Source organism: Ochlerotatus camptorhynchus, unplaced genomic scaffold (assembly GCF_037179485.1).
Source record: "Ochlerotatus camptorhynchus isolate MF236.1 unplaced genomic scaffold, CSIRO-AGI_Acam_v1.1 ptg000443l, whole genome shotgun sequence".
Taxonomy (NCBI): Eukaryota; Metazoa; Arthropoda; class Insecta; order Diptera; family Culicidae; genus Ochlerotatus; species Ochlerotatus camptorhynchus.
The window spans coordinates 5,038,099-5,055,059 of record NW_027040929.1 but is presented as its reverse complement, the minus strand read 5'-3'; the positions used below and the strand labels follow the sequence as shown (position 1 = coordinate 5,055,059).

General features: G+C 43.4%; 1 protein-coding gene and 1 pseudogene across 1 annotated transcript; one reads left to right on the top strand and one right to left on the bottom strand.

Annotated features, from left to right (window-relative positions):
- Positions 1-346: 346 nt before the first annotated feature.
- LOC135711919 (27 kDa glycoprotein-like) lies at positions 347-1,479 on the bottom strand. The gene is made up of 6 exons (XM_065234896.1): positions 1,399-1,479; positions 1,126-1,336; positions 906-1,069; positions 724-844; positions 531-651; positions 347-468 (listed from the first exon to the last, which is right to left on the bottom strand). The coding sequence occupies exons 1-6, from the start codon at positions 1,448-1,450 to the stop codon at positions 421-423; spliced, it is 717 nt and encodes a 238-aa protein (XP_065090968.1). The 5' UTR covers positions 1,451-1,479; the 3' UTR covers positions 347-420.
- A 9,250-nt stretch (positions 1,480-10,729) lies between these two features.
- Positions 10,730-12,105, top strand: LOC135711918 (uncharacterized; annotated as a pseudogene).
- Positions 12,106-16,961: the final 4,856 nt, after the last annotated feature.

Sequence of the window (16,961 nt, the reverse complement as noted above, 5' to 3'; positions counted from 1 at the left end):
CGACCCAGTGAAAATGGTTCTAGAAAGCGACCCAACAGGAACAAGAAGAAGAGGCGCGCAGCGGGCAAGGTGGATCGACCAAGTAGAAGGTGACCTGCGGACCCTTCGCAGACTACGAGGCTGGTGAACTGTGGCCATGGATCGAGTAGAGTGGAGACGACTTCTTCGGACAGCAGAGGACAACAAGGCCTTAGCCTGATTGGTAAGGTAAGTAAATTTTATTGAAATTTTCTGTACTTTGGGTGGCTCTCTGAAAGCCATATTTTTTACCAATAACTGTTTTATTTTCAATTGCTCGTCAAAGTCACACTATATTCCAGACACATTTGAATAGGGTGTGAATAAATCCAGCATTTATGTCATGATTATTTGAATTTGAAAAAAAAAAATATGCGAAAATCCTTATGGCTACTATTCAGATTAAATACCATCAACCTCATTGCTAGTGATTTCGTTTACTATAGTATACTGGAAATGAAATAATAAACGTAAAAATAAATCACTAAATCAAATAAAAATGTCAAACAAACCTGGTTGCAGTCGTTCGCCTTCGATATCGTACTGTATACTACGTCAAAAACATCAAATACACCTGGAACTTGGCAGTCTTCTACTTTTCCTTTCAAGCATTCTCGGGATTCTTCAAACTCTCTGAAAAAGAAAAAAAAAACAAAGTTTTATTGCAAACCCATTCTCCAAAATAATAACAGGTTCACGACTCACCGACACTGCTGCTCACCGAATCCTGTTATAGGTGTCTTACTAGTTATGTTCGACACCTCACAGTCTTGACTATTTTCTACGACTTCTCCAATGCACGCTCCGATTTCCGGCTTTTGAATGTCTGTAAATTTCAACATTCAGTATTTACCAAAATATCATTAAATATTTTCTCTGCACTGTACCAAAGAACATTTGACCATCGTTTCGACACAGCACATCCAAAAAACCATGGCTCATCTCCTTTATAAGCACCATCACCTGATCAGTATCATTACCAGCGCACTTGGCCACACCTTCAAATGCATCTTCAAAACAGCTCAACGATTCGTGTAGCTGAGGACAATACCTGCAAAACAAAAAACTTGTTCATTGATCAATTTGCCGCAATCCAATGGCGCTAACTTGTCGAAAAATTGCTTCCTTGATCCGCTGACCACTAGCTTCATATCTAACTGGAGTTGTTGCACATTCAGACGATTCAGTAAGCAGGATTTTGCCGGTTCTAGTGATACCAGGAGCTGTCGATATCCCTCATCGAATCCACTTGTATCGATACATGTCTGTTGGAATTGCATCATTATTGCCACTGATTCTTGTGGCAACCCCTGGGCAGCTGATTTCAATTTAAATTATGTAAATTAAAATGTACTAAACCTCTAATTTGGAGATATTTACCTCCAATAAAATATGCCACAGAAAGAAGCACAATCAGCTTATTGACACTCATGGTGAAGTTTGCTCGAGGAACTGTGACTGCAAAACCCAACCACTTGAAATTAAGTGAAGCAATTACAAGCGAGTTGCAAACGTTTTTATCAGCACGAATGGATTGTGAAATGGTTTGTTTTGTTTTGATAGTGGAGAAGGAATCGTTGTCTGTGCTGAACTGACTGATTAACATGCGCCGTAATCAATTGGGACAGAGCATGGGTACAATTTTTTTGATTTGTTCTCAGTTTGGAAGTCAGCTCTGAATAAAAAAGGGGATTCAGAGTGATTTACTTTAATTAATAATGGCAGTGCTGTTTGACTACTGTGTCGAAAAATATCCTTCAAATTTGTTAACCAGTTGAAAGCAGTCTACGAAATACACCTTCATGAAAAAATGTCATACAAATATTTTAAGAACTACGCAATGTATGCCACTTCGACAATGTTAATCAGAAAAAATCAGTTTACTCGAACAAAATCATACTATTTAACCATTCATCTCGACACCCTGCAATCCATCAATTAGATTTAATTTCACGCTGAGGAGCCATCGAGCGCACCCAGGAAATTGAGCTTCTTCATAAAAGAGCAACGCCACCTTCATCATTTCTGCAACGAGTCGATTGCACCGCCATAATCACATCGCAATGGCTTGAAAGCACATTTCCTTCCATTTTCATGAGCATCATCATCATCACCATCATCCGAATGAGTTCAGCTGAGGGACCTCCAGAGTGCTCTCCTCGCAAGTGGGTGGGTGTGAGTCTGATTTCTTCACGTTTCACCTGAACGAAGAATGATTGACTGACTGCGGTGCGCTTCCACCGTACGATATGGAGACTGTGGAACGAACGGCAACACGTACTTCAACGCGAGAATGGATTTTTTCCTGATTATTATTTCTCGATATGCTCCACAGCCAATGGAAACGCGCTCAGAGTCAGACAAAAGAACAAGTGCATTTCGATGGATGGATGGAACTACACACGTGCGAATGCGCGATGAATGCATCCGCCTGTAAGAACACTGAATTGGCAATGAGTACATACATACTTTGTATGTGAGCAGCATTTGAAGGATTCTGATTGATATTTACAGCTAGGAGATTTCAATTTCGAAAATAAAAAGAAATCTTCACACCATTTTGAATACAACCTGGATTTATAGGTCAAACACTTGAACCGGACGGAGTGACGGAGATACGTGACACCATTTCTTTCGAACTTTCAAATTTGCCAACGTTCATCGAAAACATGTTCCCCACACGTGAAACATAATCCTTTTTCGACGAACCGATACGTTCTCGGCTCAAAGTTTCAACGAACGAAACACTAAAGTAAACACACCTTTCCGGCAATTAGAAGGATCACTTAAGTTCACCCAAACCCCTACACCGCCCTCCTTCCCTGGTCCTGGTGAGCAAACAGAAGCATTGTTTTCTGCTAAATTAAATCTTGAAATTTGTTTTTAATAATAACAAAATCATTCTTACCTTTCCTTTCCTTTCCTTCTTAGCAGCTGAAGGCACATCGAACATCCGGAGACAATAATCACTGGAAGCCAAATCAAACACATTAGACACCGTCGTTTGCCCATCTCGTTGGAAAATCAACACACGTTGCCGACGGTGGAAGTTATTGAATTTTTGCCCCATTCAATATGGCCTCTTGGCATGGCGACCGACCGACCGACCAACAACGGCGAAACAAAGAGCTTCACTGCACACCTCCTGTGCAAATATTTACCAGCCCGGCAGTATCGATCGGTAGCTGCCTTTTCCGGAGATTCCGGTCCATAGCGGGCAGCAACATCCCCGGGCAGTTCCATGATCCGGATTCAAGTGCCGACGATGAAGAGTTGTGGGAGGGGGGTTAAAAAGAGTAAAGTGGTTATCTATCCCTCTCGGTGGCTTCCTTCTTCGATCGATTAATTGCAACAAGGCAGCTGGACTCAATGAGCTTGGAGTGAAAAAAAAACTCATTTACTTCTATGCTGGAATGATTTCATACAAAAAGTTAAGCTGAGAATTATTTCATGTGTTACTGGATTTCTTAAAATCAAGGTTGTAAATACTCATTTCAGCTAAAACAATGTTTTTCTAAATTATGAAATAATTAGATGCCATGATCAAATTTTGAATTGGTAGGATACAAGAAGAGGTTGCAAAGAATGTGTTTGACATATTAAACCTGTTTATTGCACTTCATGAGAGTCACAATCAGCGATTTTTCACAAACTCACTCACTCACTCACTCACTCACTCACTCACTCACTCAGCGATCAGAAAATCGCTGATTGTGACTCATAGAAAGCAAAAATTACAGGTTTTATGTTTCCAACGCATACTTTGTAACCTCTTCTTGTAAGTTACAAGTAAAACATGCCATCATACCATCTTTTGGTTTTATTATTCCGAAAAACATTATTTTAGCTGAAATGAGTATTTGCAACCTTGCTTAAAATATGTGCCATGTAACGATACCTAACTGTTTTGGAGTTCCCTCCGGGCATCAGAATTTTATTCTTCAATAATTCAGTGCCAACATTTCAAAGGGGCGTAATTGCTTTTGTAAACAATGGCTTTAGACGTCGATTTCTCGCAAATGAAAACCCACCCCTTCAAATTACAAATGCTAGCTGATACAGGAAACATACCTCTGCATGCTGGTGTTATTCATTTTTCATGAGTGTGCTTTCACTCGCGAGAAATCGATGACTAAAGCCGTTGTTTACAAATGCAATTACGCCCCTTTGAAATGTTGGCACTGAATTTCTGATGATCACACCTCATTGTTCTTCATCAGCAGTTCTTTCGGTCGATGCATCGTCATTTTTGGAAAGCAACCGTTTCGTGATGAGTGTGTGAGTAATGAACAAGTTTTGCGATCATTGCTGCAGTGGAAGCGCTCTGGCTCCCGTTGGCGATACTGCCATACAATGAAACCACTGGAAGCGGCTCCCGTTCTGATGGAGAAGGCTAAAGATAAAGTGTGTATTGTGTTGTACCTTTCGAGTATAGTTTTAAGATGTATTGTATAGCGAACAAGATTCCTCGGCTCTGTAAAGTTTATTCAATTAAGGCTTATCTAATAAATAAATAAAAAAGAGCTGAATAAAAATATAAGATGGAATTTGAATCGTTGAATGAGGGATGAGATGTTTTGGGGAGATTGCTCGAGTCATTTGATAAGAATGGTTTATATATCCTACTAGCACTTGTTCTAAAGTTTTATTGAATTTTCAATAAAACAAGCTGCACTTCTTGTCGACATTGTTTGACACAGAAAGTACGATCATTACTATCGCTAGGGTAAACGCTCCTATAGTTGCGGTACGTTAGAAGCGTTAGCTGAGGCTAAGTTTATTAACGTCTCTTTAAACTGTTCCCCTGGTAGAGGAGAATTTAGTTCATTCGAGACGGGTTTCCAACTGCAGCTGTTTCATCATCCCCCATTGGGTCATCCTCCTTCACACACCATGGTCTTTAGGACCTTAAAGACTGCTTCTTGTCGAATGAAGTGGAGTGACTATACAAGTCTTTTTCTTTCCAATGCCACTTCAACTTACGTATGCTTATATCATATCGTATAAGTCAACCACCCGCAAGAAATTGAGTACAGTTTGTTCTGTACTCCTGTCGTTGAACAATACCTCACGGATTGAACCAACGACACCCATTTCTTCCCTCAATTGTGTTCTTGCCGGGCACTCCATCAATAGATGATTTACATCTAAAACCGCACCGCATCCCTGGCAGTAGGCCACACTGCCGCTTAAACGAGGTCCATGAGTGAGCCGTGCATGACCAATCCTCAGCCGAGTCAGAACTTTCTGATCTCGAGAATTAGGTGCATCCTTCCACTCTTGTGTAGTATTCTTGATTCTACGCAGGAATGCATGACGGTTGTTATGCCAACACACATTCCATGCGTATCGCGAGGTCTGCTTCACCAAGCGGGTAGCGTCACTATAGGGCACCGGAGTGGCCTCTAGCTGAGCAAGACGACCTTGGTTAGCTAGTTTATCAGCAGCCTCATTCCCTGGTATACCTGCGTGTCCAGGTACCCATACAAAGGTTATGTTAGCGTACCGCTGCACCTCCAACAGCCACGGGTGTCCGACCTGCCCATGCTCAAGGGCAGAGAGACAACTCGCAGAGTCAGAGAATACAACGGCCCGAGACCCATTTGCTAGCCTACAAGCTTGCAGGAGAGCATAGGCCTTAGCTGAGAAGATACCACAGAGACTGGGTAACCGGCCGCAGCGGCTTATGTCCTCCCCAGACACACCATAACCAACTTCCTCTTCGATTAATGAACCGTCCGTAAATAGCATGGGCCTTCCCTCGTATGAGGCAGCGACCTCTCTAAATGCAGCTTTCGCCACATCATAGCTGGCCCGCGCCCCGCACATAGCTTTAACCCTCCAATCAAATTTTGGGGCAGTAGCATCCCATGCCCGTTGCCACAGCCTAGTTCGCTGGGCTAACGTGGGAAAATCTACTCCCGTCAAGTCGCTCCAGCATTCTCTCGCCCTTGCAACCGTGGGCCTGTCATTGAGAATGGGATTCCTTTCTAATAACCACCAACAGAGAAGCTATCGGTGAAGACCTCAGCGCTCCGCTACAAATTCTGTACGCCTCATTGTACTTAGGTTCCAGAATCTTGATCAGGGAGACACCACCCCTGCTCCACAGTTCCGCCCCGTAAAGGATCCTAGGGACAACCAGAGCCCTAGCAACCTTGGTCAATGTACTACGAGAGGCTTCAGAGAAGCGACCATTTACGGTCCGAAGGATATTCAACTTGTTGTTGACGTTATCCTTCACCAACTTGGCGTGCTTAACAAATCGGAGTTTGTTATCAATAGTCACACCAAGCAGTATCGTCTCTCGCACGGCCTTGGCCGCATGCTCACCGATACTAACAAATCGCAGACTCGGTCTGTGATGATGACCAAAGCAGCTGTGCAACAGTTTGGACATTTCTGGGGAAATCACAAACCCAACACTATCTGCCCAGTCAACGACAGACTGCACTGCATCCTGCATTTTGTGCCTAACCACCCTACCGTATTTACCTAACACGATAAGGGTAATATCATCGGCGTATATAATAATGTATACTTCCATAGGAATGCGTTCAAACACTGAGTTCATCGCAATGAGAAACAGTGTAACCGAGAGGACAGACCCTTGCGGGATGCCATTCTCCAGCAACCTCGAGGAAGAGGTTGCGCCAGCGTTCAATACTCGGAACCTACGGTTCTGTAGAAAGTTTTCTACGTAGTTAAACATAAATCCTTGGAAGTCCCAGCTCTTGAGGGAAGTCAAGATAGGAAGCTTCTATGCCATATCGTATGCCTTGGACAAATCGAGGGAGACTACATCTACATGCAAATCTTCCGACGAGGCCTTGTTCAATAAATGATTGAGCTCAGAGAAGAACGTCTCCGATCCATAGCCGCATCGAAATGCGTGTTACTGTGGGTGGATTCGTCCTTGCCTCTCTAACTCAGTTGACAGACGACGGTTAACCATCTGCTCGAGTGTTTTTCCCATGCAGCTCAGCCATCTGTTAGGGTTTTATTCTTCCCAGATTTGGGAATAGAAATAACCAACCCTTCTTTCCACTCGTCCGGAATCTGGCCAGAAAACCAAACTTCGTTCATAGTGTCAAGAAGAGCCAATCGGCCGACAAGAGGTAATCTCCTAAGCAAGGGATACCCAATGTCGTCAGGACCCGCAGCCTTACCAATGCCGCGGTGCAGGGCCCAGTTGAGCTCTTCAAGTTCGAATACCCTATTGTAGTCTTTAACAAGACTACACTGCCTGTCACGGGAGTAGCGGTACTCCCCCTCAGCCAATGACTTTACACGCAGGAACTCATCACTGTGATTGCTGTTTGCCGACACATTGGCAAATTGATCAGCAAAGGCCTCACTGATAAGTCCTGGATCTTTCGTGTAATCATCATTCAACTTAATCACCCTCTCAGCATGTCTATTCTTACCACCGACAGACTTTACCTTTCGCCATAGCTCACCAGAGCTAGTGGTTTCCGATATGTCCGCGGTGAAAGCAGACCATGTATCCTGCTTTGCAGCTTTGATTACGCTTCTAGATTTAGATCGAGCAAGCTGAAACTCCCTCAATCTATCGGCCCTAGAAGGATCATCAAGCTGCAACCTACGCAGCGCCCTTAGACATTTACGTCTAGCCTTAATCGCCGTATGAACTTCTGTCCCCCACCAAGGGACAGTTTTCATACCTCCCCTCCCTCCAGCCTTTGGGATGTGACGATGAGCGGCATTACTCAAGATTTGGGTACAGTCACCTGGTCTCATATCGTGTCATCAGGCAGTTGGCGACAGACTTCTTTGCCAAAGCTGTTCCAATCTGCCTTCTCAAGGTTCCATCTAAGTCTTGTCACAGTAGACGGGAGGTCTACGGCCTGTGACAATGAAATAGGGAAATGATCACTTCCGTGTAAGTCATCGTCAACCCGCCAGATAAACTGGCTGGCTACATCTCAAGAGGCTATGGCCAGATCAATCACGAACTCTACCCCGGTGGTGAGATCGAACCGAGTCGGTCTGCTATCGTTCAGCACTGAACAACCTCTCACCACGAACGTCAGTCTTATGTGATCCCCAAGAGGGGTGATGCGCATTCAGATCGCCCACTATCACATAAAAGACAGGCAGCTGCAAGATGAGATCTTGCAGTTTGCCGATGACGTTCACTTCTTTGCCAAACCTATTCCTCGGAGCCATGTATAAGCCAACAACAGTTAGCTTATACGGAAACTGAATGGTGACCGCGGTGGCCTCCAGTCAGTATTCAACTGCTCTACCTTATGTGGTATATCTTCTCTAATAGCCAATCCAGAGCCGTGGATGTAGGCATTAATGTGAGGCTTAATATACCACTTATATTTACCACTGAGATAGTTTGGAGGTAGATCTGCTACCTTGGCCATCGTTTCTTGGAGAGCGATGACACAAGGGTTCAGTTTCTTTGTCAATAGCTGGATCTCAGATAACATTGATCGCAACCCATGGACATTCCATTGCAGTATTACATTCGATGGCTCTTTACCATTCTGTTGTGGGACATCAGACATGGTAACTACTTTTATCGGTAACAGCATCGCTTTCGCGCTCCGATACCGAGTCCATAGGGGGAGAAGGTGCTACGTTTTCTCCTTTTTTACGGCTTTTCAGGCCATGAGTGTCCTCGAGGCCGGCGGTCTACTTCCGTTTCCTACGGGTCACGGGTGCAGTAACCTCGCTCTCATCGGAGTCGAAGTTAACGCCAACTCTTTCGAGTTGTCCAACAAGGGAAGCACATTCCATCTCAAGGCGAGTCTTTGACGACCGCCATACGCAGACATTCCACCAACTTTTCCAGGAGCTGTTTGTCTTTATTGGTTGGTGTTTCGGCATCAGGCAAGGGGTCGGTGCCAACCTCTTGGGTTAGCACTTTGCCTCCCTACCAGTAGCTTTTCCACTCTTGGCAGCATCTCGCGTAAGACCGGCAGGTGGACTAGCACCACCCCAGTACTCTTGCACTGGGTAGTCCCCTTTTTACCGGTCTTTGCACCCTTAGCTGATAAAGCTCCATCTGTTCCCTTGCCCTGAGGGTTCGATTTCGCTTGGTCTTCTTCTTCTTCTTCTCAAAGGTAAAAAAGGCACCTGCTGACCCTTACCAGAGTCAACAGGTGCCGTCCTAGCAGCAACCGCTGCGTAGGACTTTCCACTTTGCTCGTCACTATAATCCTTCTTGGCATCCCCAAAGGAGACACCAAGGCTGGTTTTAATCCTTAGGATATCAGCTTCCTTCACGTAGGTAGGGCACCTACGGTTAGTCGGCTGATGATTGCCTCGACAATTGGAGCAGAAGGCCTTTGCTCCACATTTCTCAGCAACCGGATGAACCCCTGAACAGACCCTGCACCTGGTCTAGTTCTTGCAACCCGCGCGACCATGCCCATACCCATAGCAGTTGTAACACTGCAAGGGCAAGGCGTAGTACACTCGGGTCCTAATGCTGAGAAGACCCAACTTAACCGTTTCCGGAAAGCTGGTCCCCTCGAAAGTTAACATAACGGATGAGGTGTTAACTTTCCCCTCGCCACTACCCTTGCAAATTCTGTGGACATCTACTACACCTTGTGTAGCAAAATGCTCCTTCAGAACCTGCTCCGATTCGCTGATGATATCTACACTTGATATCACGCAACGAATTTTGTTCAAGGTAGGGTATGCACCCACCCGAACCTTGAACCCTCCACTTAGTTCAGTGATCTGCTCCAGCTTTTCAGCATCAGCAGGATCACTGACCTCTAAAACGTAGCGCGAACCACCCCGATCTGTACGGGCAGTATGCCCAGCAGAACGCTGAACCGCTGAAGCCACATCGAGATGGTTCCATACTACATTCTTCCCTCCATCGATTGCCTCCATGAGGAGAACAATCGTCCCGCTGCGTTAATTTTTCGCCAAGGTCCGTCGACTATCAACTATTTCGTACGGGAGAGACCCACTCGGGCATAAGCCGCCGGAGTCTGTTCCCAATGCAAACCTTTGGAGAAAAAATATAGGACAGTGCCTCTCCCCTGTCACACCGAACGGAAACACTTAAGACGGGAGGTTCCATCAGCCAGCCCGAATCGCTCCGTTGCTTCAAACGTGGACGCTAGAAGTAGGTCTATACACTCTACCTACAGAATGTATTCATCCTGAACAAACTTTAGCCACACGAAATCCACTATCTACAATTGTTTAAAGTCCGGTAGACAACTGACTGCCGCCAGAAGGGCTGAGCACGGTAATCGGATTGGCCTAAGACATGACTTGGTCCTATCCTGCACACACTCAAAACCTTCGGACATCATAGCCAGCAACCCCACCGAGCACCGCGTGGAGGTAAGAATCGGAGTTCAGATGCACAGATATCGCAAGTCGCCGATCGTCTGGCAGAGCCCAGCAACCGTTGACGAGCGTTCTTATGCACCTGCTTTACCTGGCTTAGAAGCGTTAGGTTCCTATAGTTGTGTATTGAGTTTCCATGCACAAGTATAGGAACTTAACGCTTCTAACATACTGACTATAGGAGCGTTTCCACTTATCAAATGTGGTCTTCTAGAACTAGCTCGTCCTTATCAGTTAAAATATTTTACAAAGAAGAGGATGCATCCGACTATAAAAATAAAAACAACACACAATCCATCTGTGTTGATTAATAGGATGCGTCACGCTTCTAATCGCTTCATTTCTTGTTAAATATTCGCGCATTGCAGTAACAGTTTCTCGCGGAAACTTCACAATGAGTGCTAATAAGCTGATATTGATCCTTTCTGCGGCAGCATTCATTGGAGGTAAATATGGAAGTAATTGAATTTTGAGTACATTTTAATTTGCATCACCTCAATTTGTCATCAGCTAATCAAGACATGTCTCCACAACTTGTTGCAATTATGTTACGTTTTCAACAATCATGTATTGAAAATACTGGATCTGATGCTGGATATCGTCAGTTGATGGTATCAATTGAACCGATGGAATCTTGCGTACGAGATAGATTTAATTTGACAGAGCTTCAGTCCGATATGACGCTTCTGAACAAAGAATCAACAAGCAAGCAGTTTTCATCAAGTAGTGCCAAACAATTGTAGCGAAACGATCTGTGAACATGTTTCTGTTTTGTAGATATTGTCCCACGTTTAACGAATCGATGAGTTGTCTAGATGATGGGTTTGAAGCGATGGCTAAGTGCACTATTAACGATACCGAACAGGTGAAAGAAATGATAACGGAAATAGCTTACGGCGTTTTGGATCTGCTGTGTCAGAATGATGGTCAAATGTTTTTAGGTACTGGGTAGTGACAACGAATTAAATAAATTTTGGCTACTGCTGAACGTTTATATTTATAGACATGCAAACACCGGAGTTCGGTGCCTGTATGATGTTCTGCATTAATAATGGTTTGAGTGTGTGTGGGTTATCGAATATAACTAGTAATACACCCATTTTGAGGTTTGGTGAGCAAGAATTTCGGTAAGTCGTAAACATGTTGCTATTTCATTCAACGGTTAAAGTTTTTGTTTTTCAGAGAATTCGAAGAATCCCGAGAATGTTTCAAAAGACTTGTAGATGGCTGCCCATCTCCAGGCGTATTTGAAATATTTGATGTTGTTTACAATGTGATTACTAAGGCGAATGATTGTAACCAGGCTGCGGATAAAAATGTGTTTTTCTTGAGATTTATTGTGAGGTTACTATTTTTCACATACTATGTTATTTTTTAGATCACTCTGGTGAGTGCTACTGGCAGTAATGACGTGGATACCGTTAAAGCTGAAGATTAGTCATGTGGATTGGATTTGTTTAGCTATCAAGCCGTGTTGTACCATTCCACTGCTGGTCTACGATGCTTCAAAACTTTATTCACGAATGTATATTCACCGTTTTTGCTTTAAGCTTTAAAGTAACTGTTTGAATATATTGTAAAAAGCTTCTAATCAATATGTGACCAAAACGATCGGGCAACAAGCCATGATTTATTTTTCACAAATAAGTAAACTTAGTTAGAATATTCCTTTCAAGTTGTAAGCAAGATTAGTGATTTCATTCAATAGTTGAAATATTTAAATACATTTTTGCTGACTTGCACAATGCAATGCTATGTGATTTATGACAATTTATTTTAAATATTTGGGAACATTCTTCAACACTTGATAATCGCAATCATAACATGTCTTCACAAAAAACGGATCAACATCGTCAACATTTAGATTTCACCTTCTACCGAAAATTTGAACACGCACTCCACAACACCATCCGACAATCCGACAACCATCTGACTGTTTGGCGCCCCCAGAACGCCCTGTAATTAATTCCATCCCGAATGGAGCGAGAGTCTATTACCAAAACATCGTTCTCGAACCAAAAAGAAAATGGTAATCACCATCATCAGTCGTCATCCTCGTCGTCGTCGTCATCGTCGTCGGCAAGCCACGGTAGAAGTGTGTTTCAAAATTGCAACCATCAATAAGCGTCACGAACGGGCCCGCTTTCCATACATCAAATCGATCGTCCATCAGTGCACAAATCATCAAGCGATTTAAAAAAAAGGGCGAAAGAAGCCATCCAACACATGTCGGGATGTTGATCTCTGGGTCGGAATCAATCATGTTGCAATTTAGAAGGTGCTAATATGCGAGAAATAAATGATTCCCACATCCGGATGGATGAATTTCTAAAGAATGATGGCCTCAACCAGGACGGTCCGATCAGTTTCGTCCTTAACGGAGCTAACAAAAAATGAAAAGGTTGGATTAGGTAGTCCTCCAAGGTCTATAATTTTCGCTCATCATCACCCGGTGGAGAGGAGAATTTTAACCTAACGAGCTCAGGCAATGAAAGCGTTAAACAATTCCTCGTTGGTTCGTTCGACGGATACGAGTAGACAATCAAATTAGTAGCATCTAAATTACAGCCGAATGACCAGCAACATACCACCGACCGGTTATCAGGAGGTAGGTGGAAAGAAATAACAGCCCGAAAAAAAACCGAGGGATCCGAGTGGCACCTGCCTCCGATATGCGGTCCCCGAGAGGGCGGAGACCTACTACATACATACTTCGTTACGTTGAGCAATGGTACTGAGCCATTTTGAAGGTGATGATTTTTTAGAAGACGGGAGTAATGTGAATGGTACCTGCGAACGAACTAAACTTATTTTTGGAATAATATGTACTTCGATTGAGTTTGGTCATTTTTTGGAGATCACAAAATGTATTAGAAAAGGGAATCGACAAAACTCCGCCGACAAAGCGACATGAACACGGCCGATGTGACCAACTTATGATTGAGTAGGATTTCACGCATTTTGGTGGAAAATAATATGAACTGAGAAAAATATCCCTTTAATATGAGTGAATGTCACTCATATTTGAGCAGATTTCTACTTGATTCCATCAAGTTCCAATTGTTTGCGTTAGAGTTAGTGGCCTATTTTGACCGAATTCCCCCTGTACCTAACTAAGAAATTAGAAAAAACGAATGACGTAGATTTGAGCATGTCCTTGAAAATGTCCCCATTACCCGCAACACTGCTACACATATCATAATGTTCAGAGTCTGGTAGGAAAGTTGGCTTTACCTGAAGCTTTGATGGGCATCTCTGAGTGCTGATAGTCTTTCTGCGAATTCCTGGGATACTTTAAAATTACCTGACATTACCCTAAGTTTACTAATTTTCTTCTAAGTATCCAGAAACTTTCTGTAGTTCTGAAGCAAAATTAAAGTCTCTATAGCTCTGCTTGGCGTTTCTAAAACGTTCATGTACTTCTCCAAAGTTTTCTTTACCTTCTCTGATGACCTCTATTTTTGGTTCGCTACCCCACTAGATGCTTTATCAAAGTTTTGAAGTCCAATATCGGTTAATTGCATAAGTTTCTTCACTGGGGGTGACCGTACCAGCCGACTTGGTGCAATGACCATCCGTGCCACAAATTTGCTGTTCGTTGTGGCATCTGCCTACTACCTATGGTAGCTCTCTATACCACAAGCTCGCTGTTCGTGGTGGTAGCTGTCTACCCATAGCTCTAGTTTCCCTCTGGTGGCAGAGAAGAAAGTGTCTCACGAGAAGAGGAATGGGATGAGAAAAGCGGGAAGGAATATCACCATTCCTCAATCAGTTTCTGACATTCGTGTGCTTCGGATCGTTAAAACTAAGTGTCCTTAAAGTAAAGTGAAGTGAGGGGTAGAACCACCGGTATACATATCTGTTCAATCAGAACCTTTTTTTGTGGTTCCATTTTGTGAACCAATCGATAATGTCCTACCCAAGCAGCACACTTCGATCGAAATAAGCTGCTGCAACTTGATTGTGACTGGAATAAGTGGCACACAAGTAACCACAATTGTTCAGTGACATGTGTGCTGCTAGGGTAGTGGTCCTTAGTGGCTACTGATGCTAAAAGTAAAGGACACCATTTCGCTCTAGCCTTGCGAAGTCAAAATTGCCAAAGAGTGCATTCCTCGGTTCAAGACGGCTCCAAAAGCAAAAGAGGACCCCTCTCAGCAGAGTCACTTCAGCCTTTCCTGGACTCTGGTGATTATTGTCAACGAGGCTGGACGCCTGGAGGCCGCAGATTTCACCATTTAGTCAAGTCGATCTGTTGACCGATCCACAAGCAAACTATTTCAAGCACCACACAGGTAACATTTTTGGTTTTATGAGGGTTCCGTAGACAATGATTTAGACTTGTAGAATGCTTTGAAACCTCGATAAAACTATCCCTGTCAGGCTTGAGTCACCTGACGTAAAGCCCGTTGTTCGTAGCAACATCGGCGAGCGTTCGCACATCCGGCTCGTAGTCATTCGGCAGAGCAGAATCAACGGCAGCAGTTCAGTACCGGTACGTTAAACCCCTATAATAAAAACCCACTGTACACCCATAAAATGCAAAACTAGTTCTTTTAGAAATCCAATCTACACCTGTTATAGGTTTACTCAATAAAAACCAATTAGTACACACCCTTTGATTACTGTTTCTACAGTCAAGGGCCACCCACAATAGTTCGTCAGCGTAAGCGTCAGCGTAAGCGTCAGCGTCAGCGTCAGCGTCAGCGTCAGCGTCAGCGTCAGCGTCAGCGTCAGCGTCAGCGTCAGCGACGGACGCATTGACGCAGCGCTTGCGCACAATCATGCGTCACGCGTTGCGTTTTGACAGTAGCATAATCTCGTTTTAATCATTTGTTTTGGTAGAAGATTTAATATTTAAAAAAAAAAAAGTTCGAACATTCTGAATTTGGGAGGCGATTGGTGAATGGCGAGTTTGATTTTCCAGCACCGGGCAAGCTACCAGGCTCAAATGAAGTGATGCCGTATTTCATTGTTGGGGGTGCTGCATTTCCTCTTAAGAATAACTTGCTCCGGTCATAACCAGGTGTTGACCTACCTCCAATTCAAGACAACTTCAATCAACGGCTGTCCAGAGCCAGGAGGGATGGTGATGGGAACGTCAGTGAACCTGGTGAATGGCGTACATTAGTTGATCCTCTTAGATGTATTAACTCTGTGGCCCTTCAAAGAGGCAACAATGCGACACGATCTGCATACGTTAACCGAAATGTGTTGGCCAAACATGTATTCGCACAATATTGTTAAACGATATATAAAACATTGCAATAGCTACAAGCTATTTCACTAGTTGTATTTTATTGAAAAAAAAACACTGGAATTTGTTGGGGAATTCGGGTTGGCCCTTCTTACAAATGCAAATTCTTACTCACAATGTTTTCAAAGCAACACGCAACACGACACAACATACGCTTCTAATTACGCTGATGTGACAAAACAGCAACATTAAGCTGCGTCAATGTTGAAAATTTTCAAAATTTAGCACAGCGTCAGCGTTTAAGTACTGGCTCACAGTGAGCGCAACGCATGTTTGTGGATTGCTAAACTGAATGGCGTTGGCTCAAACCAAGCTGTCAGTTGCCACTGACGGTAACGGTGACGGTGACGGACTATTGTCGGTGGCCCTTCAGGTGCAGAGATGCCAGATTTACAGACATGTCTGTGAATTTACAGACTTTAATTTTTTCACAGACATTTTTTTCGTTACAGACATTTATAGACTTTTAAGTTTTTTCGCAGATAATTACAGACTTTTGAAACCAAGGGAAAATTTTAAAATTAATCAAATTTTACGTGCGATGCATTTTGCAACACGCATTAGAAATTCGCACGTTTTTAATTCCACCACATAAACGAGCCGCTGGGGGAGGTGGCTGTCAAATACGACCAATCGTCACCTACCTCGCATAACTGGTTTCAAACGTAAACAAGCCATAAGAAACCTACAGGGTTTGTTTACGTTTGGAATCTATTTCATACACAAACTACTAAAAAGTCATGTAAATTTCGGTTCCCTGAGACCGACACATGTAAGCGGCCTTTTGACATAAGAATCAGTTGAAAGAAACGTGAAAATCAATTCAATCAAACGTTCTCTTCGTCGACTAGCTGATGTTTCGGTTTGAGAACACTTAATTTTACATGAAATGTTTGTTTACGTTCTATGATGTACGTCCAATATGGATTACGTCCCGTGTAAAAGTAGTTATTTCTAAGTGTGCAAGAAAGATCAGTAGGCTGATTTGACACGTCCCCCTCCCAGGCTGTCACTATTATAGACGGTCATAGTTAAAGACCTGTCAATGTGCTGCCATATTGTATCCAAAACGAACCTTTTCCATACGATTTGATTGTTTGTTTGGATACGTCAACTCCCGTTGGCCGGTCTATACTTTGGCTGTTTGTAGTCACTGTCAGTGAAAAAGTGAATGAAACGGAAAGTGTGTTTCCATCTTGTTTTATCTTTTTATTCAAGAACACCCACCTCCGGATGCAGTTTTTGTGCTGAACGTAGTGGCCATTTTCGCCGTTTTGTACCTGAATAAAAATCTTAAAAATGTGGAAAAAAATCGAAAAAAATCAAAGGGAACCCA

Bases quoted from the DNA above. Each gene is read 5' to 3' on its own strand.
- LOC135711919 (XM_065234896.1), bottom strand. From the start codon at position 1,450: ATGAGTGTCAATAAGCTGATTGTGCTTCTTTCTGTGGCATATTTTATT. The intron at 845-905 runs GTACAGTGCAGA...TGAAATTTACAG, and splicing joins CGATGGTCAAATGTTCTTTG to ACATTCAAAAGCCGGAAATC. The intron at 469-530 runs GTTTGTTTGACA...TTTCATTTCCAG, and splicing joins AGGCGAACGACTGCAACCAG to TATACTATAGTAAACGAAAT.